Genomic DNA, 25228 nt, shown 5'->3' on the forward strand with positions numbered 1-25228 from the left:
GTAGCGAGTTTTTATCGAAGCAAGACCCAAGAATCGATAGGTGGATAAGAAGGGATAACCGCATTCTCATGACCCGAAAGAAAACGCCCCGTGGCAAGTCGATTAAGTTTACGTTGGACACCTTCCAATCCAAATAGAACATGGCTATAATAATTCTTAGCTGATCTTAGTTTATCCATGCATTTACTTCGCGATTATTGTGCAGCTTCGCAGGCAACACAGGCCAAATGTTCTTACATATAATTCATTTACAGTCTGCAGTTATCTCTCAATCTACATTTTTAATCACACAAGATTATAACTTATGTCTTTGGTTGTGCCTTCTAGCTTACTTCTTGACACATAACTCATCAGGAAATGTTAATCGTTAAGTGTATCATAAACACGTTGATTTGGGGATATCATACTCAAGGCACTGTCAGCAGTCAGAATGTGAAAATAAATTAAACAGAAAGGTCCTGCAAGAACCTTCTTTTTGTCATGCATGTAGCGCTTATTATAATCAATTCACGTTGTTTTAGTCGTCTATTTTCTATAGCATCATTTCAATAAATTAGTATGTTTACTATGTTTTTCTTACTGGCGCCGGAGAGCCAGGCTGTTGAAAGGCGTAAGGATGGTTCCAGTAAAAGTCTCCAAGGATTGGAACATTTTGGTACGTCGATGCTCCCTGTCGTGATACGTGGCATAAAATAACTTATTCTTCTTCTTCTTTATCACAACAACCGTTACCGGTCAAAACTTGCGAGAGCCACTAGTGGGGCTGACTTTCATTGATTTATTGAATATTCATAGCGGGATGGTCAGTCCTACGTATGAGGGTGAGGGCACGGTTCATTTGGGACTTGAACCCATGACAGGTAATAACCGCTTTAGTTTATTAAATCGCTCTGCTTGAAATAAGAGTGACTTTTATCAACGACTTTTTTTTCGTTTGGTGAATATTGTACCATATTGTCTAATTCATAAAATATAACTTTTCAGAACATAAAAATCGTTATAGCATCGTATAACACGTTAATTTGCATAAATCACGCGTCTATAAAGAGAGGTTATGAGTAGATATTTTGACATAAATTCTGAAAAATTTGGTCCAAAATCCATGTTATTCTTAAAAGGTTAATCCAATTCGATTGGATAAAATATTATTCGTATACAAACCAAACTGTAGTCCCTATCTAGATAAACATGATCCATGTGTTTTTTAAACAGTTAGTACCGTTATTGCCCAACCCCCTTATCATTTGTACCAGTTTTGTAAATAAATGATCAAGTAATAAGAATCGTCAAATATGTCTGCATAGCGTAAAAATTATAATCATGCAGTATCAAGGTCAATATCAATAAATCAATCATAAGAAATTTCCCCTTTTTAGAACTAAACGAATCCAGAACCATGCATAAGGTTACATAAATAAACGTTTATTTTTGCACATATCACAAATATCTCTTAGCACGCATCCAACCCATATATTATCACAGTCAAAACATTTACCAGCCATGGGCACCATAGCCTCCGTAGGCGACCTGTGGGCCGTAAGACAGGACCTTTCCACCGTAGATCGGAGCTGGCTGAGCGAGAATGCTCTTGCCGTACACCGGCTCAGCGATCAGCGTCTTGGCCGGGTAGATCGGCTCAGCGAACACGTTCTTGGTGTAGATGGGCTCCGACACGATGGTCTTGGCGTAGGTTGGCTCAGCAGTGATCACAGTCTTGGCATATGGGCCATAAGACAGAGGCTTCGTGTACTCGAGAGCCGGAGCCTGGTACAGAGAGTGAGGGGCAGCATAGGACACGGGCAGAGTGTTGGTAAGAGCCAGAGGCTTGCTGACCACAACCGACGGGGCAGTCTGGGCGTATCCGTGGTACAGCTGAGGCTCCGGAAGGATGGTCTTGCTCAGCACTGGCACTGGGGCAACGTTCTTGATGACTAGTTGCATATTGTCTAGTTGTTTATATTGTATTCTTATGGATCATAGAAGAGTAATCGCACATAATTTAAATTTTAGGCTAAAAATAATTCTTTTAAATATCCTCTTCATTTGAATTATGTGCAATTTTAATAGCTTTTTCATCTTCATTTTGACTTCTGTATTCGTCTGAGTCATGCATTTAATAAAAGTTTTTCAATAAATTTGAAACAATTCGTTTAGTTGTGTGCATAGTCGCTTAACCCAGTTCAAAGCTTAATCAAATCATCAAATATTTAATGTAATAAAAGCTGTGCTTTTAGTATAAGGAATTACAATTATTCGGTGCGATCGTTTTTTATTGTATTTAGAACTCTATGTGTTATTTATAAAAGTTCAAAATGCGTGGAATGATGAATGTTCTACATTGTATTATTGATCGAAGACTTTAAGACCAACAGCAAGTCAAGAAGCATAAAATTAAATAGTGAAATAGTTGTTCCAACTGACAATTGTTTCAATAAGACGAAATACATTGAATCAGTGATTTGTCTGTGTAAAGTTTAAAAAAAAACTGGATAATGTAGCTAGTATTATTAGTTATTGGCCGATGTTTGTTCATGATTTTATTTCCTGAATATTGTGTACCTTGAAAGATCACAATCGAACATTTTTCAGAGCGTAACACATGCAAAATTCGTTGTTAGTGAACAGATCGCTCTTAACTTGCATTTTCATCTACACAAAATTGCAAATTCTGATGTCTTTAGTAAACACAAAGAGTTTTTTGTTTATTGTAATATCATATACATATACAACATACCATAATATCATAAACGACTACAATTTCACATGACGGGAACTATAAAACGAAGAATACTATATCACGATAATTAGGAGGTATCAGGCTCAAGAACAAGGTATAAGTCATTCGTGTGTAAGTAATGATTCCTACAAAACTTTAAGTTTAACTTGATTATGTTCTTCTATGTAGATTAATCAATATCTTAGTTTTCAATAAACACGCAAATCAATTTTTATTTAGCTTGATAAGAACGCCTTTACAAATGCATTTTTCAGGCTGAATTATTGTCAGCCAAATAAGTTTCAAAACAAAATTACTACCCAGGCAGTTCTAGAATTTGAAAAGGTTGTTTGCTTAAAATAAATCAGTGATATCTAACAAAAAATATTTCGACACAGGATATGATAATAGATTAAATATCTCGACTGATCTATTGTATTACTATTGTCCATTTCAATTGGTGAATTACTAAAAAAAATCTCGAATTCATGCTTTATATTACATAAATAAACGTTTATTCTTGCACATATCACATATATCTCTTAGCACGCATTAAGCCGGTACATTATCACAGTCAAAACATTTACCAGCCATGGGCACCATAGCCTCCGTAGGCGACCTGCGGGCCATAAGACAGGACCTTTCCACCGTAGATCGGAGCTGGCTGAGCGAGAATGCTCTTGCCGTACACCGGCTCAGCGATCAGCGTCTTGGCCGGGTAGATCGGCTCAGCGAACACGTTCTTGGTGTAGATGGGCTCCGACACGATGGTCTTGGCGTAGGTTGGCTCAGCAGCGATCACAGTCTTGGCGTAGGTTGGCTCAGCAGCGATCACAGTCTTGGCGTAGGTTGGCTCAGCAGCGATCACAGTCTTGGCGTAGGTTGGCTCAGCAGCGATCACAGTCTTGGCATATGGGCCATAAGACAGAGGCTTCGTGTACTCGAGAGCCGGAGCCTGGTACAGAGAGTGAGGGACAGCATAGGACACGGGCAGAGGGTTGGTAAGAGCCAGAGGCTTGCTGACCACAACCGACGGGGCAGTCTGGGCGTATCCGTGGTACAGCTGAGGCTCCGGAAGGATGGTCTTGCTCAGCACTGGCACTGGGGCAACGTTCTTGATGACGTTGGAGTAGCTCACAGCCGGGGCCACACCGTAGGACAGATGGGAGTGGTCGCTCGGGATGTATCCAGCGCTGACGCAAGCCAGGGAAGCGACGATCAGAACGAACTGGAATGGTTGGGACTCTTGTTAGTATCTCAGGAAGAGATTTGTACCGTTAGTTTGACTTACTTTGGAAGCCATGGTTGGAGAGATGATTGCAGTGGGAGGATGTGCTTTACTGAAGACTGCTGATCGCTGAGTGATGTCATTGTGATCAGCTGATAGAGCTTTTATACGGATTGGCGGTGTGCGAAAATCCGCAACAACAGGATGTGAGAGGGGCGTCGTTTGATGGTCATCAAATCAAACGGCATTGCGTCTTTGTTGTCATTGTCATAACTCGCTTATTATTTCATTGCATGGTTTAAAATGGCTTAAAGAAGCATTCTGTCAAGCTGTTGTAGCCGTGAAGGAATTGATAAGAGAAATGTTATCACATATTTGATTATTCTCAGCTCATAGAATTTATTGGTTCTTGTTTGAACTTACTGTTACAATAGATTCAATTTATGTTTCAATTTGTTAACTTCTTTAAAGTTTTTCAATGAAATTTGTCACACATTCACATTGTTTTGCTATTAGACTATTACAAACTGTATATTTGGGTGTACTGTTGCTAAAACTACTTTATTTGTTTGTGTGCAGCAGGCATCTGATTGGCAAATGTTTAATTGAATAGGAGTTATTGAACTAACAGGAAGAAGTATAACTGTTTAGTGTGAACATTTTTAGGAATTTTCCTTGAGCTTTATTTAATTGTTCTCATATATGAACGATTATAAAGCCTAGGATTATGTTTGTAACTTAAATTAAGTGTTTAATCATTAGACATCTTTGGGAATTAGACTCTACTGTCTAGCGAATAAAGAATAAATACATGAAAAAATAAATGAATTTATAATGCACCGCGTAGAATGAAATCCAAAAAATAAAATTTCAAACAGAACTCAAAGTTGTACAGCTTTTAGTTTCTATAGCCGCACCCCCAATTTTCGTATTTTTGATATATTTTAAATAGATAAGATATCGGTCAGAAAAAGGCGTTTGTTGGTGGTTCTAGAAAATGAATGTTGTACATTATTAATTATTTTTGTCATGCATGTAGCGCTTATAGTAATCAATTAACGTTGTTTTGGTCGTCTATTTTCTATAGCGTCATTTGAATAGATTACGCTGTTTACTATATTTCTCTTACTGACGCTGGCTCTTAAAAGGCGTAAGGATGGTTCCAGTAAAAGTCTCGAAGGACTGGAACATTTTGGTACGTCGATGCTCCCTGTCGTGATACGTGGCATAAAATAACTTATTCTTCTTCTTCTTTATCACAACAACCGTTACCGGTCAAAACTTGCGAGTGCCACTAGTGGGGCTGACTTTCATTGATTTATTGAATATCCATAGCGGGATGGTCAGTCCTACGTATGAGGGTGAGGGCACGGTTCATTTGGGACTTGAACCCATGACAGGTAATAACCGCTTTAGTTTATTAAATCGCTCTGCTTGAAATAAGAGTGAATTTTATCAACGACTTTTTTTTCGTTTGGTGAATATTGTACCATATTGTCTAATTCATAAAATATAACTTTTCAGAACATAAAAATCGTTATAGCATCGTATAACACGTTAATTTGCATAAATCACGCGTCTATAAAGAGAGGTTATGAGTAGATATTTTGACATAAATTCTGAAAAATTTGGTCCAAAATCCATGTTATTCTTAAAAGGTTGGATAAAATATTATTCGTATACAAACCAAACTGTAGTCCCTATCTAGATAAACATGATCCATGTGTTTTTTAAACAGTTAGTACCGTTATTGCCCAACCCCCTTATCATTTGTACCAGTTTTGTAAATAAATGATCAAGTAATAAGAATCGTCAAATATGTCTGCATAGCGTAAAAATTATAATCATGCAGTATCATGGTCAATATCAATAAATCAATCATAAGAAATTTCCCCTTTTTAGAACTAAACGAATCCAGAACCATGCATAAGGTTACATAAATAAACGTTTATTTTTGCACATATCACAAATATCTCTTAGCACGCATCCAACCCATATATTATCACAGTCAAAACATTTACCAGCCATGGGCACCATAGCCTCCGTAGGCGACCTGTGGGCCATAAGACAGGACCTTTCCACCGTAGATCGGAGCTGGCTGAGCGAGAATGCTCTTGCCGTACACCGGCTCAGCGATCAGCGTCTTGGCCGGGTAGATCGGCTCAGCGAACACGTTCTTGGTGTAGATGGGCTCCGACACGATGGTCTTGGCGTAGGTTGGCTCAGCAGTGATCACAGTCTTGGCGTAGGTTGGCTCAGCAGCGATCACAGTCTTGGCATATGGGCCATAAGACAGAGGCTTCGTGTACTCGAGAGCCGGAGCCTGGTACAGAGAGTGAGGGGCAGCATAGGACACGGGCAGAGGGTTGGTAAGAGCCAGAGGCTTGCTGACCACAACCGACGGGGCAGTCTGGGCGTATCCGTGGTACAGCTGAGGCTCCGGAAGGATGGTCTTGCTCAGCACTGGCACTGGGGCAACGTTCTTGATGACGTTGGAGTAGCTCACAGCCGGGGCCACACCGTAGGACAGATGGGAGTGGTCGCTCGGGATGTATCCAGCGCTGACGCAAGCCAGGGAAGCGACGATCAGAACGAACTGGAATGGTTGGGACTCTTGTTAGTATCTCAGGAAGAGATTTGTACCGTTAGTTTGACTTACTTTGGAAGCCATGGTTGGAGAGATGATTGCAGTGGGAGGATGTGCTTTACTGAAGACTGCTGATCGCTGAGTGATGTCGTTTTGATCAGCTGATAGAGCTTTTATACGGATTGGCGGTGTGCGAAAATCCGCAACAACAGGATGTGAGAGGGGCGTCGTTTGATGGTCATCAAATCAATCGGCATTGCGTCTTTGTTGTCATTGTCATAACTATTGTCCATTTCATATTGGCATGGTTAAAAAATGGCTTGAATGAGCATATCTTCTAGTTGTAGCTGTTGTGAATGACTTGATAAAAGACATGTAATAGGTTGATTATTGATTTTGATCAATTCAATTTCAATTCAATCAATTAAGTTTGATAGTGATAATTCTTAGTTCATAGTATTTATTGGTACTTGTATGAACTCACTATTACAACGGATTCAATTTCTGTTTTAATTTGAACTGAAAATATTTAATTCAATAAGAGTTATCAACCTTATAGGAAGAAGTAAAACTGTTTTGTGTGATCATTCTTAGGATATTTCCTTTAACTTTATTAGATCGTTCTCATATATGAATGCTTGTAAAGCCTAGAAGTAAGTATGTAACTTTAATTTAGTATTTAACTAAAACAAAATCGGGACTTCACTATGCCGTACTAACAATGAATAAATATGTAAAAAAGTAAATTGATAAATATAGCTCCGCGTAGAATAAATTCTAAAAAATAAAATCACAAACAAAATCTCAAGTGGTATAGCATTATTTGGCCTGATGGTGCATCATCCAAAGAAAACACTAATACTACCATGTTCTCAGTGGTCACATGTGGTTCTTATTAAACGATATTTTGTAATTAATTTTGCAGATTATAACTGCTTCAGTTTATTTATTCGCTCTGCTTTAAATAAATGTAGCATCTTTAGTATATTCAACGAGTTTTTTTATTCGCTGGATGCATATGTCCCATAATTCTTTAAAAAAAACACTTCAGGATATAAAAATCGTTATAGCATCGTACAACCCGTTGATTCGCGGATACCAGACTCAAGGTAGTTTGCTGGCAGTAAAAAGCGTGCATTTGTATAGATAAACGATTTTTCAAAAATTGATAAAAATCTCATGACCTGTTAAAAATTGTATGAAAAAACGTGTCAAATAAAAAGCACATATTCAATAGATGACAGTCAATTGAAGTTAAACTGGCGATTTCAGACAGTATATACATTTATGCGTAATTTTTAGCAATTTTTCCATATATCGGCCTAATTATTGCCCCAAGCATTGCTCTACGGCTCATAAGAATGTCATATACGACGTGAGTGGCAAGTTTTCCAATAAGTAGTTTAAGGAACTGTCGAGGAAGCCTTAATGCCAGAAAATATGTGTCTTACTTTAGGTGGCTACCACTCTAGGTCCGGATGTATAAAAATATCGCGGCAACATTTCTATAAAAAAAAATTCAGCAGCAAATAATTTTCTTTTAGATGTAATATACCATGATGGACTATACAAGCTTTCGAGACTTTTTAAAATACCACGCAGCCGAATAGTCAATCTTTGCTCAAGACGATGGTACTTGCGAAACCACTAGACTGGATAGTTCCTTGACTGAGACTGCTTCTGAAACTAAGTCACTTAAGAATGTGCACATAATTATTCACTGCATCCAAGATGTTTTTCAACAACTGTGATATGGTTTATTTGCTTCAAAATAAAATTTCATTTTCAACACATGATTTTCAACACACAACAAAGAACTGTTAAACTCAATCCAGCTTGAGGCGTGTTGAAAGTCATGCTGATGAAATTAAAAATGATTATGATGGAAATGACAAGTCTAATTGTTGTGGAATAACATATTGCACGCGGTGAATAACAATGTTTACATTTGAGTGACTTGGAAAACCCTGTAAACAGTTCAAGGACTGGTATTTGTCTGGGATCAGTCCCAGTAGCGGTAGGTATATGCTACAATATTTGAATGGGTCCAGTACCAGTAATAGGACCAGAATGGGTTCAGTGGAAGTTCTGGGTTGATAGTCAATTCCAGAGCCGGTACGGCTTTGGGAGCAGTGCCAGGACGGGTATAGGGTCAAGATCAATTCCACACCCGTTATGGGATCGGGATCAATTCCACGAACGGTATGGTATCAGGATCAATTCCAGGGCCAGAGTACGTTCATTTGGTTAAGGTTCAGAACAGACATGGGTTCTCAGGATCAGTATGGGTTATGATTCGGTTTCTCTTAATGTGTCCATTGAAATTAAAAATCACATGGCACTTGCGTTGTGTTTTAAGAAATTTGTTGCACGCATTCTAATAATAACTGTAGGTATCCTGTATCCTAATAATACTCCAGAAATTATCTTGCATAATCTTGTAACCGAGCCTTATTAACTAGTAGAATAAAAATTGCAGTAACAGAGTCGATAAATCATAATATTACTCCCCTTTTTTCTAGAGTGAAACAAATCTAAAACAAAGCATAAGATTTCATAAATAAACGTTTATTCTTGCACATATCACAAACATTTCTAAGGCTGCATTTAACCCATACATTATCACAGTCAAAACATTTACCAGCCATGGGCACCATAGCCTCCGTAGGCGAACTGCGGGCCATAGGACAGAACCTTTCCACCGTAGATCGGAGCTGGCTGAGCGAGAATGCTCTTGCCGTACACCGGCTCAGCGATCAGCGTCTTGGCCGGGTAGATCGGCTCAGCGAACACGTTCTTGGTGTAGATGGGCTCCGACACGATGGTCTTGGCGTAGGTTGGCTCAGCAGTGATCACAGTCTTGGCGTAGGTTGGCTCAGCAGCGATCACAGTCTTGGCATATGGGCCATAAGACAGAGGCTTCGTGTACTCGAGAGCCGGAGCCTGGTACAGAGAGTGAGGGGCAGCATAGGACACGGGCAGAGGGTTGGTAAGAGCCAGAGGCTTGCTGACCACAACCGACGGGGCAGTCTGGGCGTATCCGTGGTACAGCTGGGGCTCCGGAAGGATGGTCTTGCTCAGCACTGGCACTGGGGCAACGTTCTTGATGACGTTGGAGTAGCTCACAGCCGGGGCCACACCGTAGGACAGATGGGAGTGGTCGCTCGGGATGTATCCAGCGCTGACGCAAGCCAGAGAAGCGACGATCAGAACGAACTGGAAAAGCTGGATCTCTTGTTAGTATCTCAGGAAGAGATTTGTACCGTTAGTTTGACTTACTTTGGAAGCCATAATTGGAGAGATGATTGCAGTGGGAGGATGTGCTTTACTGAAGATTGCTGATCGCTGAGTGATGTCGTTGTGATCAGCTGATAGAGCTTTTATACGGATTGACGGTGTGCGAAAATCCGCAACAACAGGATGTGAGAGGGGCGTCGTTTGATGGTCATCAAATCAATCGGCATTGCGTCTTTGTTGTCATTGACATAACTATCGTCCATTTCATAATTGCATGGTTAAAAAATTGCTTGAAGAAGCATATTGTCAAATTGTTTATATTGTATTCTTATGGATCATAGAAGAGTAATCGCACATAATTTAAATTTTAGGCTAAAAATAATTCTTTTAAATCTCCTCTTCATTTGAATTATGTACGATTTTAATAACATGTTCATCTTCTTTTTGACTTCTGTATTCGTCTCAGTCATGCATGTAATACAAGTTTTTCAATAAATTTGAAACAATTCGTTTAGTTGTGTGCATAGTCGCTTTACCCAGTTCAAAACTTAATCAAATCATCAAATATTTAATGTAATAAAAGCTGTGCTTTTAGTATAAGGAATTACAATTATTCGGTGCGATCGTTTTTTATTGTATTTAGAACTCTATGTGTTATTTATAAAAGTTCAAAATGCGTGGAATGATGAATGTTCTACATTGTATTATTGATCGAAGACTTTAAGACCAACAGCAAGTCAAGAAGCATAAAATTAAATAGTGAAATAGTTGTTCCAACTGACAATTGTTTCAATAAGACGAAATACATTGAATCAGTGATTTGTCTGTGTAAAGTTTAAAAAAAAACTGGATAATGTAGCTAGTATTATTAGTTATTGGCCGATGTTTGTTCATGATTTTATTTCCTGAATATTGTGTACCTTGAAAGATCACAATCGAACATTTTTCAGAGCGTAACACATGCAAAATTCGTTGTTAGTGAACAGATCGCTCTTAACTTGCATTTTCATCTACACAAAATTGCAAATTCTGATGTCTTTAGTAAACACAAAGAGTTTTTTGTTTATTGTAATATCATATACATATACAACATACCATAATATCATAAACGACTACAATTTCACATGACGGGAACTATAAAACGAAGAATACTATATCACGATAATTAGGAGGTATCAGGCTCAAGAACAAGGTATAAGTCATTCGTGTGTAAGTAATGATTCCTACAATACTTTAAGTTTAACTTGATTATGTTCTTCTATGTAGATTAATCAATATCTTAGTTTTCAATAAACACGCAAATCAATTTTTATTTAGCTTGATAAGAACGCCTTTACAAATGCATTTTTCAGGCTGAATTATTGTCAGCCAAATAAGTTTCAAAACAAAATTACTACCCAGGCAGTTCTAGAATTTGAAAAGGTTGTTTGCTTAAAATAAATCAGTGATATCTAACAAAAAATATTTCGACACAGGATATGATAATAGATTAAATATCTCGACTGATCTATTGTATTACTATTGTCCATTTCAATTGGTGAATTACTAAAAAACATCTCAAATTCATGCTTTATATTACATAAATAAACGTTTATTTTTGCACATATCACAAATATCTCTTAGCACGCATCCAACCCATATATTATCACAGTCAAAACATTTACCAGCCATGGGCACCATAGCCTCCGTAGGCGACCTGTGGGCCATAAGACAGGACCTTTCCACCGTAGATCGGAGCTGGCTGAGCGAGAATGCTCTTGCCGTACACCGGCTCAGCGATCAGCGTCTTGGCCGGGTAGATCGGCTCAGCGAACACGTTCTTGGTGTAGATGGGCTCCGACACGATGGTCTTGGCGTAGGTTGGCTCAGCAGCGATCACAGTCTTGGCATAGGTTGGCTCAGCAGCGATCACAGTCTTGGCATATGGGCCATAAGACAGAGGCTTCGTGTACTCGAGAGCCGGAGCCTGGTACAGAGAGTGAGGGGCAGCATAGGACACGGGCAGAGTGTTGGTAAGAGCCAGAGGCTTGCTGACCACAACCGACGGGGCAGTCTGGGCGTATCCGTGGTACAGCTGAGGCTCCGGAAGGATGGTCTTGCTCAGCACTGGCACGGGGGCAACGTTCTTGATGACGTTGGAGTAGCTCACAGCCGGGGCCACACCGTAGGACAGATGGGAGTGGTCGCTCGGGATGTATCCAGCGCTGACGCAAGCCAGGGAAGCGACGATCAGAACGAACTGGAATGGTTGGGACTCTTGTTAGTATCTCAGGAAGAGATTTGTACCGTTAGTTTGACTTACTTTGGAAGCCATGGTTGGAGAGATGATTGCAGTGGGAGGATGTGCTTTACTGAAGACTGCTGATCGCTGAGTGATGTCGTTGTGATCAGCTGATAGAGCTTTTATACGGATTGGCGGTGTGCGAAAATCCGCAACAACAGGATGTGAGAGTGGCGTCGTGTGATGGCCATCGCAGCGTTTGTTATGTTGTTGTTCGTTTGATGATTGAATGACAGTTGTTATTTTTTGCTACTGATTTTAAAACTTAATGTTTTGTGTATTGAAATGACATAACATCTATAAAGGAGTTTAAATGCTGTATTAAAACACAATCATTTAGCATTTAGATGGGGACCATGGCCACTAAAGTCAGGTATTGTTTTTAATTCTAATATTGTTTTTCGTATCATGCAATTTATAAACTGTTAGAAAAAATCAATGCATTTATCAATGAACAAAACTTGCTTCCATAAAAATAAATTAATTAAGTTTACTTTATTTGATGCTTTTAAAATCGTTCAAGAATAATTCAAAAATAATCAAAAATAATCTACTGATATCCAAAAGACATACTCATTCGGAGTTAAATGTCATAACAAATTATCAGTGCAAAATAATGCCAGTAACATTGATTCATCAAACGAATAACAACATAACAAACGCTGCGATGGCCATCAAACGACGCCCCTCTCACATCCTGTTGTTGCGGATTTTCGCACACCGCCAATCCGTATAAAAGCTCTATCAGCTGATCACAACGACATCACTCAGCGATCAGTAGTCTTCAGCAAAGCACATCCTCCTACTGCAATCATCTCTCCAACCATGGCTTCCAAAGTAAGTCAAACTAACGATACAAATCTCTCCCTGAGATACTAACAAGAGATCCAGCTTTTCCAGTTCGTTCTGATCGTCGTTTCTCTGGCTTGCGTCAGCGCTGGATACATCCCGAGCGACCACTCCCATCTGTCCTACGGTGTGGCCCCGGCTGTGAGCTACTCCAACGTCATCAAGAACGTTGCCCCAGTGCCAGTGCTGAGCAAGACCATCCTTCCGGAGCCCCAGCTGTACCACGGATACGCCCAGACTGCCCCGTCGGTTGTGGTCAGCAAGCCTCTGGCTCTTACCAACCCTCTGCCCGTGTCCTATGCTGCCCCTCACTCTCTGTACCAGGCTCCGGCTCTCGAGTACACGAAGCCTCTGTCTTATGGCCCATATGCCAAGACTGTGATCGCTGCTGAGCCAACCTACGCCAAGACTGTGATCACTGCTGAGCCAACCTACGCCAAGACCATCGTGTCGGAGCCCATCTACACCAAGAACGTGTTCGCTGAGCCGATCTACCCAGCCAAGACGCTGATCGCTGAGCCGGTGTACGGCAAGAGCATTCTCGCTCAGCCAGCTCCGATCTACGGTGGAAAGGTTCTGTCCTATGGCCCGCAGTTCGCCTACGGAGGCTATGGTGCCCATGGCTGGTAAATGTTTTGACTGTGATAATGTATGGGTTAAATGCAGCCTTAGAAATGTTTGTGATATGTGCAAGAATAAACGTTTATTTATGAAATCTTATGCTTTGTTTTAGATTTGTTTCACTCTAGAAAAAAGGGGAGTAATATTATGATTTATCGACTCTGTTACTGCAATTTTTATTCTACTAGTTAATAAGGCTCGGTTACAAGATTATGCAAGATAATTTCTGGAGTAATATTAGGATACAGGATACCTACAGTTATTATTAGAATGCGTGCAACAAATTTCTTAAAACACAACGCAAGTGCCATGTGATTTTTAATTTCAATGGACACATTAAGAGAAACCGAATCATAACCCATACTGATCCTGAGAACCCATGTCTGTTCTGAACCTTAACCAAATGAACGTACTCTGGCCCTGGAATTGATCCTGATACCATACCGTTCGTGGAATTGATCCCGATCCCATAACGGGTGTGGAATTGATCTTGACCCTATACCCGTCCTGGCACTGCTCCCAAAGCCGTACCGGCTCTGGAATTGACTATCAACCCAGAACTTCCACTGAACCCATTCTGGTCCTATTACTGGTACTGGACCCATTCAAATATTGTAGCATATACCTACCGCTACTGGGACTGATCCCAGACAAATACCAGTCCTTGAACTGTTTACAGGGTTTTCCAAGTCACTCAAATGTAAACATTGTTATTCACCGCGTGCAATATGTTATTCCACAACAATTAGACTTGTCATTTCCATCATAATCATTTTTAATTTCATCAGCATGACTTTCAACACGCCTCAAGCTGGATTGAGTTTAACAGTTCTTTGTTGTGTGTTGAAAATCATGTGTTGAAAATGAAATTTTATTTTGAAGCAAATAAACCATATCACAGTTGTTGAAAAACATCTTGGATGCAGTGAATAATTATGTGCACATTCTTAAGTGACTTAGTTTCAGAAGCAGTCTCAGTCAAGGAACTATCCAGTCTAGTGGTTTCGCAAGTACCATCGTCTTGAGCAAAGATTGACTATTCGGCTGCGTGGTATTTTAAAAAGTCTCGAAAGCTTGTATAGTCCATCATGGTATATTACATCTAAAAGAAAATTATTTGCTGCTGAATTTTTTTTTATAGAAATGTTGCCGCGATATTTTTATACATCCGGACCTAGAGTGGTGGCCACCTAAAGTAAGACACATATTTTCTGGCATTAAGGCTTCCTCGACAGTTCCTTAAACTACTTATTGGAAAACTTGCCACTCACGTCGTATATGACATTCTTATGAGCCGTAGAGCAATGCTTGGGGCAATAATTAGGCCGATATATGGAAAAATTGCTAAAAATTACGCATAAATGTATATACTGTCTGAAATCGCCAGTTTAACTTCAATTGACTGTCATCTATTGAATATGTGCTTTTTATTTGACACGTTTTTTCATACAATTTTTAACAGGTCATGAGATTTTTATCAATTTTTGAAAAATCGTTTATCTATACAAATGCACGCTTTTTACTGCCAGCAAACTACCTTGAGTCTGGTATCCGCGAATCAACGGGTTGTACGATGCTATAACGATTTTTATATCCTGAAGTGTTTTTTTTAAAGAATTATGGGACATATGCATCCAGCGAATAAAAAAACTCGTTGAATATACTAAAGATGCTACATTTATTTAAAGCAGAGCGAATAAATAAACTGAAGCAGTTATAATCTGCAAAATTAATTACAAAATATCGTTTAATAAGAACCACATGTGACCACTGAGAACATGGTAGTATTAGTGTTTTCTTTGGATGATGCACCATCAGGCCAAATAATGCTATACCACTTGAGATTTTGTTTGTGATTTTATTTTTTAGAATTTATTCTACGCGGAGCTATATTTATCAATTTACTTTTTTACATATTTATTCATTGTTAGTACGGCATAGTGAAGTCCCGATTTTGTTTTAGTTAAATACTAAATTAAAGTTACATACTTACTTCTAGGCTTTACAAGCATTCATATATGAGAACGATCTAATAAAGTTAAAGGAAATATCCTAAGAATGATCACACAAAACAGTTTTACTTCTTCCTATAAGGTTGATAACTCTTATTGAATTAAATATTTTCAGTTCAAATTAAAACAGAAATTGAATCCGTTGTAATAGTGAGTTCATACAAGTACCAATAAATACTATGAACTAAGAATTATCACTATCAAACTTAATTGATTGAATTGAAATTGAATTGATCAAAATCAATAATCAACCTATTACATGTCTTTTATCAAGTCATTCACAACAGCTACAACTAGAAGATATGCTCATTCAAGCCATTTTTTAACCATGCCAATATGAAATGGACAATAGTTATGACAATGACAACAAAGACGCAATGCCGATTGATTTGATGACCATCAAACGACGCCCCTCTCACATCCTGTTGTTGCGGATTTTCGCACACCGCCAATCCGTATAAAAGCTCTATCAGCTGATCAAAACGACATCACTCAGCGATCAGCAGTCTTCAGTAAAGCACATCCTCCCACTGCAATCATCTCTCCAACCATGGCTTCCAAAGTAAGTCAAACTAACGGTACAAATCTCTTCCTGAGATACTAACAAGAGTCCCAACCATTCCAGTTCGTTCTGATCGTCGCTTCCCTGGCTTGCGTCAGCGCTGGATACATCCCGAGCGACCACTCCCATCTGTCCTACGGTGTGGCCCCGGCTGTGAGCTACTCCAACGTCATCAAGAACGTTGCCCCAGTGCCAGTGCTGAGCAAGACCATCCTTCCGGAGCCTCAGCTGTACCACGGATACGCCCAGACTGCCCCGTCGGTTGTGGTCAGCAAGCCTCTGGCTCTTACCAACCCTCTGCCCGTGTCCTATGCTGCCCCTCACTCTCTGTACCAGGCTCCGGCTCTCGAGTACACGAAGCCTCTGTCTTATGGCCCATATGCCAAGACTGTGATCGCTGCTGAGCCAACCTACGCCAAGACTGTGATCACTGCTGAGCCAACCTACGCCAAGACCATCGTGTCGGAGCCCATCTACACCAAGAACGTGTTCGCTGAGCCGATCTACCCGGCCAAGACGCTGATCGCTGAGCCGGTGTACGGCAAGAGCATTCTCGCTCAGCCAGCTCCGATCTACGGTGGAAAGGTCCTGTCTTATGGCCCACAGGTCGCCTACGGAGGCTATGGTGCCCATGGCTGGTAAATGTTTTGACTGTGATAATATATGGGTTGGATGCGTGCTAAGAGATATTTGTGATATGTGCAAAAATAAACGTTTATTTATATAACCTTATGCATGGTTCTGGATTCGTTTAGTTCTAAAAAGGGGAAATTTCTTATGATTGATTTATTGATATTGACCTTGATACTGCATGATTATAATTTTTACGCTATGCAGACATATTTGACGATTCTTATTACTTGATCATTTATTTACAAAACTGGTACAAATGATAAGGGGGTTGGGCAATAACGGTACTAACTGTTTAAAAAACACATGGATCATGTTTATCTAGATAGGGACTAAAGTTTGGTTTGTATACGAATAATATTTTATCCAACCTTTTAAGAATAACATGGATTTTGGACCAAATTTTTCAGAATTTATGTCAAAATATCTACTCATAACCTCTCTTTATAGACGCGTGATTTATGCAAATTAACGTGTTATACGATGCTATAACGATTTTTATGTTCTGAAAAGTTATATTTTATGAATTAGACAATATGGTACAATATTCACCAAACGAAAAAAAAGTCGTTGATAAAAGTCACTCTTATTTCAAGCAGAGCGATTTAATAAACTAAAGCGGTTATTACCTGTCATGGGTTCAAGTCCCAAATGAACCGTGCCCTCACCCTCATACGTAGGACTGACCATCCCGCTATGAATATTCAATAAATCAATGAAAGTCAGCCCCACTAGTGGCTCTCGCAAGTTTTGACCGGTAACGGTTGTTGTGATAAAGAAGAAGAAGAATAAGTTATTTTATGCCACGTATCACGACAGGGAGCATCGACGTACCAAAATGTTCCAGTCCTTCGAGACTTTTACTGGAACCATCCTTACGCCTTTTAAGAGCCAGCGTCAGTAAGAGAAATATAGTAAACAGCGTAATCTATTCAAATGACGCTATAGAAAATAGACGACCAAAACAACGTTAATTGATTACTATAAGCGCTACATGCATGACAAAAATAATTAATAATGTACAACATTCATTTTCTAGAACCACCAACAAACGCCTTTTTCTGACCGATATCTTATCTATTTAAAATATATCAAAAATACGAAAATTGGGGGTGCGGCTATAGAAACTAAAAGCTGTACAACTTTGAGTTCTGTTTGAAATTTTATTTTTTGGATTTCATTCTACGCGGTGCATTATAAATTCATTTATTTTTTCATGTATTTATTCTTTATTCGCTAGACAGTAGAGTCTAATTCCCAAAGATGTCTAATGATTAAACACTTAATTTAAGTTACAAACATAATCCTAGGCTTTATAATCGTTCATATATGAGAACAATTAAATAAAGCTCAAGGAAAATTCCTAAAAATGTTCACACTAAACAGTTATACTTCTTCCTGTTAGTTCAATAACTCCTATTCAATTAAACATTTGCCAATCAGATGCCTGCTGCACACAAACAAATAAAGTAGTTTTAGCAACAGTACACCCAAATATACAGTTTGTAATAGTCTAATAGCAAAACAATGTGAATGTGTGACAAATTTCATTGAAAAACTTTAAAGAAGTTAACAAATTGAAACATAAATTGAATCTATTGTAACAGTAAGTTCAAACAAGAACCAATAAATTCTATGAGCTGAGAATAATCAAATATGTGATAACATTTCTCTTATCAATTCCTTCACGGCTACAACAGCTTGACAGAATGCTTCTTTAAGCCATTTTAAACCATGCAATGAAATAATAAGCGAGTTATGACAATGACAACAAAGACGCAATGCCGTTTGATTTGATGACCATCAAACGACGCCCCTCTCACATCCTGTTGTTGCGGATTTTCGCACACCGCCAATCCGTATAAAAGCTCTATCAGCTGATCACAATGACATCACTCAGCGATCAGCAGTCTTCAGTAAAGCACATCCTCCCACTGCAATCATCTCTCCAACCATGGCTTCCAAAGTAAGTCAAACTAACGGTACAAATCTCTTCCTGAGATACTAACAAGAGTCCCAACCATTCCAGTTCGTTCTGATCGTCGCTTCCCTGGCTTGCGTCAGCGCTGGATACATCCCGAGCGACCACTCCCATCTGTCCTACGGTGTGGCCCCGGCTGTGAGCTACTCCAACGTCATCAAGAACGTTGCCCCAGTGCCAGTGCTGAGCAAGACCATCCTTCCGGAGCCTCAGCTGTACCACGGATACGCCCAGACTGCCCCGTCGGTTGTGGTCAGCAAGCCTCTGGCTCTTACCAACCCTCTGCCCGTGTCCTATGCTGTCCCTCACTCTCTGTACCAGGCTCCGGCTCTCGAGTACACGAAGCCTCTGTCTTATGGCCCATATGCCAAGACTGTGATCGCTGCTGAGCCAACCTACGCCAAGACTGTGATCGCTGCTGAGCCAACCTACGCCAAGACTGTGATCGCTGCTGAGCCAACCTACGCCAAGACTGTGATCGCTGCTGAGCCAACCTACGCCAAGACCATCGTGTCGGAGCCCATCTACACCAAGAACGTGTTCGCTGAGCCGATCTACCCGGCCAAGACGCTGATCGCTGAGCCGGTGTACGGCAAGAGCATTCTCGCTCAGCCAGCTCCGATCTACGGTGGAAAGGTCCTGTCTTATGGCCCGCAGGTCGCCTACGGAGGCTATGGTGCCCATGGCTGGTAAATGTTTTGACTGTGATAATGTACCGGCTTAATGCGTGCTAAGAGATATATGTGATATGTGCAAGAATAAACGTTTATTTATGTAATATAAAGCATGAATTCGAGATTTTTTTTAGTAATTCACCAATTGAAATGGACAATAGTAATACAATAGATCAGTCGAGATATTTAATCTATTATCATATCCTGTGTCGAAATATTTTTTGTTAGATATCACTGATTTATTTTAAGCAAACAACCTTTTCAAATTCTAGAACTGCCTGGGTAGTAATTTTGTTTTGAAACTTATTTGGCTGACAATAATTCAGCCTGAAAAATGCATTTGTAAAGGCGTTCTTATCAAGCTAAATAAAAATTGATTTGCGTGTTTATTGAAAACTAAGATATTGATTAATCTACATAGAAGAACATAATCAAGTTAAACTTAAAGTTTTGTAGGAATCATTACTTACACACGAATGACTTATACCTTGTTCTTGAGCCTGATACCTCCTAATTATCGTGATATAGTATTCTTCGTTTTATAGTTCCCGTCATGTGAAATTGTAGTCGTTTATGATATTATGGTATGTTGTATATGTATATGATATTACAATAAACAAAAAACTCTTTGTGTTTACTAAAGACATCAGAATTTGCAATTTTGTGTAGATGAAAATGCAAGTTAAGAGCGATCTGTTCACTAACAACGAATTTTGCATGTGTTACGCTCTGAAAAATGTTCGATTGTGATCTTTCAAGGTACACAATATTCAGGAAATAAAATCATGAACAAACATCGGCCAATAACTAATAATACTAGCTACATTATCCAGTTTTTTTTTAAACTTTACACAGACAAATCACTGATTCAATGTATTTCGTCTTATTGAAACAATTGTCAGTTGGAACAACTATTTCACTATTTAATTTTATGCTTCTTGACTTGCTGTTGGTCTTAAAGTCTTCGATCAATAATACAATGTAGAACATTCATCATTCCACGCATTTTGAACTTTTATAAATAACACATAGAGTTCTAAATACAATAAAAAACGATCGCACCGAATAATTGTAATTCCTTATACTAAAAGCACAGCTTTTATTACATTAAATATTTGATGATTTGATTAAGCTTTGAACTGGGTTAAGCGACTATGCACACAACTAAACGAATTGTTTCAAATTTATTGAAAAACTTTTATTAAATGCATGACTCAGACGAATACAGAAGTCAAAATGAAGATGAAAAAGCTATTAAAATTGCACATAATTCAAATGAAGAGGATATTTAAAAGAATTATTTTTAGCCTAAAATTTAAATTATGTGCGATTACTCTTCTATGATCCATAAGAATACAATATAAACAACTAGACAATATGCAACTAGTCATCAAGAACGTTGCCCCAGTGCCAGTGCTGAGCAAGACCATCCTTCCGGAGCCTCAGCTGTACCACGGATACGCCCAGACTGCCCCGTCGGTTGTGGTCAGCAAGCCTCTGGCTCTTACCAACACTCTGCCCGTGTCCTATGCTGCCCCTCACTCTCTGTACCAGGCTCCGGCTCTCGAGTACACGAAGCCTCTGTCTTATGGCCCATATGCCAAGACTGTGATCACTGCTGAGCCAACCTACGCCAAGACCATCGTGTCGGAGCCCATCTACACCAAGAACGTGTTCGCTGAGCCGATCTACCCGGCCAAGACGCTGATCGCTGAGCCGGTGTACGGCAAGAGCATTCTCGCTCAGCCAGCTCCGATCTACGGTGGAAAGGTCCTGTCTTACGGCCCACAGGTCGCCTACGGAGGCTATGGTGCCCATGGCTGGTAAATGTTTTGACTGTGATAATATATGGGTTGGATGCGTGCTAAGAGATATTTGTGATATGTGCAAAAATAAACGTTTATTTATGTAACCTTATGCATGGTTCTGGATTCGTTTAGTTCTAAAAAGGGGAAATTTCTTATGATTGATTTATTGATATTGACCTTGATACTGCATGATTATAATTTTTACGCTATGCAGACATATTTGACGATTCTTATTACTTGATCATTTATTTACAAAACTGGTACAAATGATAAGGGGGTTGGGCAATAACGGTACTAACTGTTTAAAAAACACATGGATCATGTTTATCTAGATAGGGACTACAGTTTGGTTTGTATACGAATAATATTTTATCCAATCGAATTGGATTAACCTTTTAAGAATAACATGGATTTTGGACCAAATTTTTCAGAATTTATGTCAAAATATCTACTCATAACCTCTCTTTATAGACGCGTGATTTATGCAAATTAACGTGTTATACGATGCTATAACGATTTTTATGTTCTGAAAAGTTATATTTTATGAATTAGACAATATGGTACAATATTCACCAAACGAAAAAAAAGTCGTTGATAAAAGTCACTCTTATTTCAAGCAGAGCGATTTAATAAACTAAAGCGGTTATTACCTGTCATGGGTTCAAGTCCCAAATGAACCGTGCCCTCACCCTCATACGTAGGACTGACCATCCCGCTATGAATATTCAATAAATCAATGAAAGTCAGCCCCACTAGTGGCTCTCGCAAGTTTTGACCGGTAACGGTTGTTGTGATAAAGAAGAAGAAGAATAAGTTATTTTATGCCACGTATCACGACAGGGAGCATCGACGTACCAAAATGTTCCAATCCTTGGAGACTTTTACTGGAACCATCCTTACGCCTTTCAACAGCCTGGCTCTCCGGCGCCAGTAAGAAAAACATAGTAAACATACTAATTTATTGAAATGATGCTATAGAAAATAGACGACTAAAACAACGTGAATTGATTATAATAAGCGCTACATGCATGACAAAAAGAAGGTTCTTGCAGGACCTTTCTGTTTAATTTATTTTCACATTCTGACTGCTGACAGTGCCTTGAGTATGATATCCCCAAATCAACGTGTTTATGATACACTTAACGATTAACATTTCCTGATGAGTTATGTGTCAAGAAGTAAGCTAGAAGGCACAACCAAAGACATAAGTTATAATCTTGTGTGATTAAAAATGTAGATTGAGAGATAACTGCAGACTGTAAATGAATTATATGTAAGAACATTTGGCCTGTGTTGCCTGCGAAGCTGCACAATAATCGCGAAGTAAATGCATGGATAAACTAAGATCAGCTAAGAATTATTATAGCCATGTTCTATTTGGATTGGAAGGTGTCCAACGTAAACTTAATCGACTTGCCACGGGGCGTTTTCTTTCGGGTCATGAGAATGCGGTTATCCCTTCTTATCCACCTATCGATTCTTGGGTCTTGCTTCGATAAAAACTCGCTACTTACACTTGCAAGCTTGCTTCATCGCCAGCGTTATACTTAATGAGCTTGCTGCTCCTTTCCTCTCATCTGCCATTTCCTATTATGACCCTTCCCGCCATCTATATAACGATAGGCCACATCTCGGATATGGGCAAAATGATCCATTCCTTAACGATCAGATTGCATTTATTCATTCTATCATTTTTTTCGATTTTCACACACCTTTATCCCTCTTCCGTTCTCGCCTTCGTTCTTCCTCATCCTTATCCTTTGCTTAGCAATTAAGACACATTGTTAAGCCCTTGTGGCGGATATTTGTGTTAAAAAAATATTTTGTTTTGACAAATCATTGGTTGAAGGTGTTTCATTTTACTGTAGGTGCTTTATTTTTGATGTCACCATAATTTATTATTTTGTTGGAGATAATGTGATGGATTAAACGAATAAAGCTAAAAATATAACCCAAACACTAACCCCACAGAATAATTCGTCTGCTTCCTCTTGAATGCACGGTTTATAGCAAATTAAACATTTGATCAGATGATCTGAGACCTGCTACAGACAAAAACAACCTGGAAAGAGTAACAACACACGTAACAGAACAAATTGTTAAACATCTTACGCATATTATTGTCATATTCATTACAGATACAAATAAAATAGACTAATACAGTAAAATAACTAAACTCGAAATTGATTGAAATGGACAATAGGGTTGACAAATGAAGCATCAAACATGTTAATTTAAAAGTGAATTTATGCGTGTGTACATGTCTCCGATTGAGTAATTAACCATATTAACAGCCAACATTAAGAATGCTTCTGTCATTTTTAAACCATGCGATAAAGCAATAAGCGATAGTTATGACAATGACAACAAAGACGCAATGCCGTTTGATTTGATGACCATCAAACGACGCCCCTCTCACATCCTGTTGTTGCGGATTTTCGCACACCGTCAATCCGTATAAAAGCTCTATCAGCTGATCACAACGACATCACTCAGCGATCAGCAGTCTTCAGTAAAGCACATCCTCCCACTGCAATCATCTCTCCAACCATGGCTTCCAAAGTAAGTCGAACTAACGGTACAAATCTCTTCCTGAGCTATTAACAAGAGTTCCAACTTTTCCAGTTCGTTCTGATCGTCGCTTCCCTGGCTTGCGTGAGCGCTGGATACATCCCGAGCGACCACTCCCATCTGTCCTACGGTGTGGCCCCGGCTGTGAGCTACTCCAACGTCATCAAGAACGTTGCCCCAGTGCTAGTGCTGAGCAAGACCATCCTTCCGGAGCCTCAGCTGTACCACGGATACGCCCAGACTGCCCCGTCGGTTGTGGTCAGCAAGCCTCTGGCTCTTACCAACACTCTGCCCGTGTCCTATGCTGCCCCTCACTCTCTGTACCAGGCTCCGGCTCTCGAGTACACGAAGCCTCTGTCTTATGGCCCATATACCAAGACTGTGATCGCTGCTGAGCCAGCATACGCCAAGACTGTGATCGCTGCTGAGCCAACCTACGCCAAGACCATCGTGTCGGAGCCCATCTACACCAAGAACGTGTTCGCTGAGCCGATCTACCCGGCCAAGACGCTGATCGCTGAGCCGGTGTACGGCAAGAGCATTCTCGCTCAGCCAGCTCCGATCTACGGTGGAAAGGTCCTGTCTTATGGCCCACAGGTCGCCTACGGAGGCTATGGTGCCCATGGCTGGTAAATGTTATGAAAAACGATACCTTGTGAATGTGATAAAACTAATAAAGTCAAAATACTAATATTAAAAAACAACTCTTAAATTTTTAACAAACTTAACATAGCTTTATCTCCTGAGAAGAAGTTCATAATGCTTTTCTTGCTATTGCCAAATTAAGTAAAAACCCCGTTTGTAATTATTTTCATCAACAAATTACTTGTCAAACGCTGTGGGAAACAATCACCGAAAACAAAGACCATCGAATTACAATGCCTTGAAATGATAAATATCCATCTCGGAGCAAGGTTAGGCACCGCAACAAAGCGGATGTTTCTGTTGCTGTATGCTGTCAATTCAATGATTTAGGTTGAAAGATTCAAACAGCTTCAGGCGAAATTTGTAATTGTAGCCACTAAGCTTTTCAATAGTATTGATATGTTATGGTTTCTAGCATGACATGAAAAAAATATTTTTATAACATAGATTAACCCAGAACTAGTACAGAATATCATCTTAAAGCCAAGAGTCAGTTCACACCCAACAGTAACCTCGATAAGGGCGATTAATGTACAGCCAAAAGCTCTGTTTCGTCTACAATAACGATCACCATCATGTTTTAATACCATCCCATTAATCCCAAACCCTTAAGGATACATGCCAAGGACCGATCACCAGAGCTTTGGGGCGTTAAATGTAGGCCCTCTCCCCCCATTAAGAGCAGTAAAGTGCTTCTGTTTTATCCATTATAGCAGTGCACTTATGCGTACAAGATCGAAAATCACTTTGGTGCGATTGCTGCTATTTTCCCATCGCTTAGGGCGACTGTGGAGCGACTTTTAAGAGCGACCCTTTTTTTGGTTTA

At 39.5% G+C, this 25228-nt stretch overlaps 5 protein-coding genes across 7 annotated transcripts; 3 read left to right on the forward strand and 2 right to left on the reverse strand.

Annotated features, from left to right (window-relative positions):
- Window positions 1-3205: 3205 nt before the first annotated feature.
- Window positions 3206-6837, reverse strand: LOC120959718 (adhesive plaque matrix protein-like). Of its 2 annotated transcripts, none has more exons than XM_049608399.1 (2): window positions 6604-6837; window positions 3206-3944 (listed from the first exon to the last, which is right to left on the reverse strand). In XM_049608399.1, exons 1-2 carry the CDS (start codon window positions 6613-6615, stop codon window positions 3300-3302), a joined length of 657 nt encoding a protein of 218 aa, XP_049464356.1. In that variant the 5' UTR covers window positions 6616-6837; the 3' UTR covers window positions 3206-3299. The 2 variants fall into 2 exon arrangements, with proteins under 2 accessions (XP_049464356.1, XP_040239261.2); XM_040383327.2 differs by lacking the exon at window positions 6604-6837 and adding an exon at window positions 4008-4219.
- Window positions 6838-9143: 2306 nt separating this feature from the next.
- Window positions 9144-12246, reverse strand: LOC125907247 (cuticle protein-like). The gene is made up of 3 exons (XM_049608403.1): window positions 12071-12246; window positions 11465-12007; window positions 9144-9204 (listed from the first exon to the last, which is right to left on the reverse strand). The coding sequence occupies exons 1-3, from the start codon at window positions 12080-12082 to the stop codon at window positions 9169-9171; spliced, it is 591 nt and encodes a 196-aa protein (XP_049464360.1). The 5' UTR covers window positions 12083-12246; the 3' UTR covers window positions 9144-9168.
- Window positions 12247-12731: 485 nt separating this feature from the next.
- On the forward strand, window positions 12732-15046 carry LOC120956235 (cuticle protein-like). The gene is made up of 2 exons (XM_049608978.1): window positions 12732-12886; window positions 12950-15046. Exons 1-2 carry the CDS (start codon window positions 12875-12877, stop codon window positions 13526-13528), a joined length of 591 nt encoding a protein of 196 aa, XP_049464935.1. The 5' UTR covers window positions 12732-12874; the 3' UTR covers window positions 13529-15046.
- Window positions 15047-15855: 809 nt separating this feature from the next.
- LOC120959708 (adhesive plaque matrix protein-like) lies at window positions 15856-19491 on the forward strand. Its single transcript, XM_049608400.1, has 2 exons — window positions 15856-16093; window positions 18753-19491. The coding sequence occupies exons 1-2, from the start codon at window positions 16082-16084 to the stop codon at window positions 19395-19397; spliced, it is 657 nt and encodes a 218-aa protein (XP_049464357.1). The 5' UTR covers window positions 15856-16081; the 3' UTR covers window positions 19398-19491.
- LOC125907246 (uncharacterized) lies at window positions 18463-24452 on the forward strand. Of its 2 annotated transcripts, none has more exons than XM_049608402.1 (2): window positions 18463-18689; window positions 23812-24452. In XM_049608402.1, exons 1-2 carry the CDS (start codon window positions 18678-18680, stop codon window positions 24388-24390), a joined length of 591 nt encoding a protein of 196 aa, XP_049464359.1. In that variant the 5' UTR covers window positions 18463-18677; the 3' UTR covers window positions 24391-24452. The 2 variants fall into 2 exon arrangements, with proteins under 2 accessions (XP_049464359.1, XP_049464358.1); XM_049608401.1 differs by lacking the exon at window positions 18463-18689 and adding an exon at window positions 23433-23748.
- Window positions 24453-25228: the final 776 nt, after the last annotated feature.

This window comes from Anopheles coluzzii, chromosome 3 (assembly GCF_943734685.1).
Source record: "Anopheles coluzzii chromosome 3, AcolN3, whole genome shotgun sequence".
Lineage (NCBI taxonomy): Eukaryota > Metazoa > Arthropoda > Insecta > Diptera > Culicidae > Anopheles > Anopheles coluzzii.

What these genes read in the sequence shown, in the direction of transcription:
- LOC125907247 (XM_049608403.1), bottom strand. An exon ending in TCCTGTCTTATGGCCCACAG is followed by an intron (nt 9,205 to 11,464) that starts GTCGCCTACGGA and finishes TATGGCCCGCAG; the next exon opens with TTCGCCTACGGAGGCTATGG.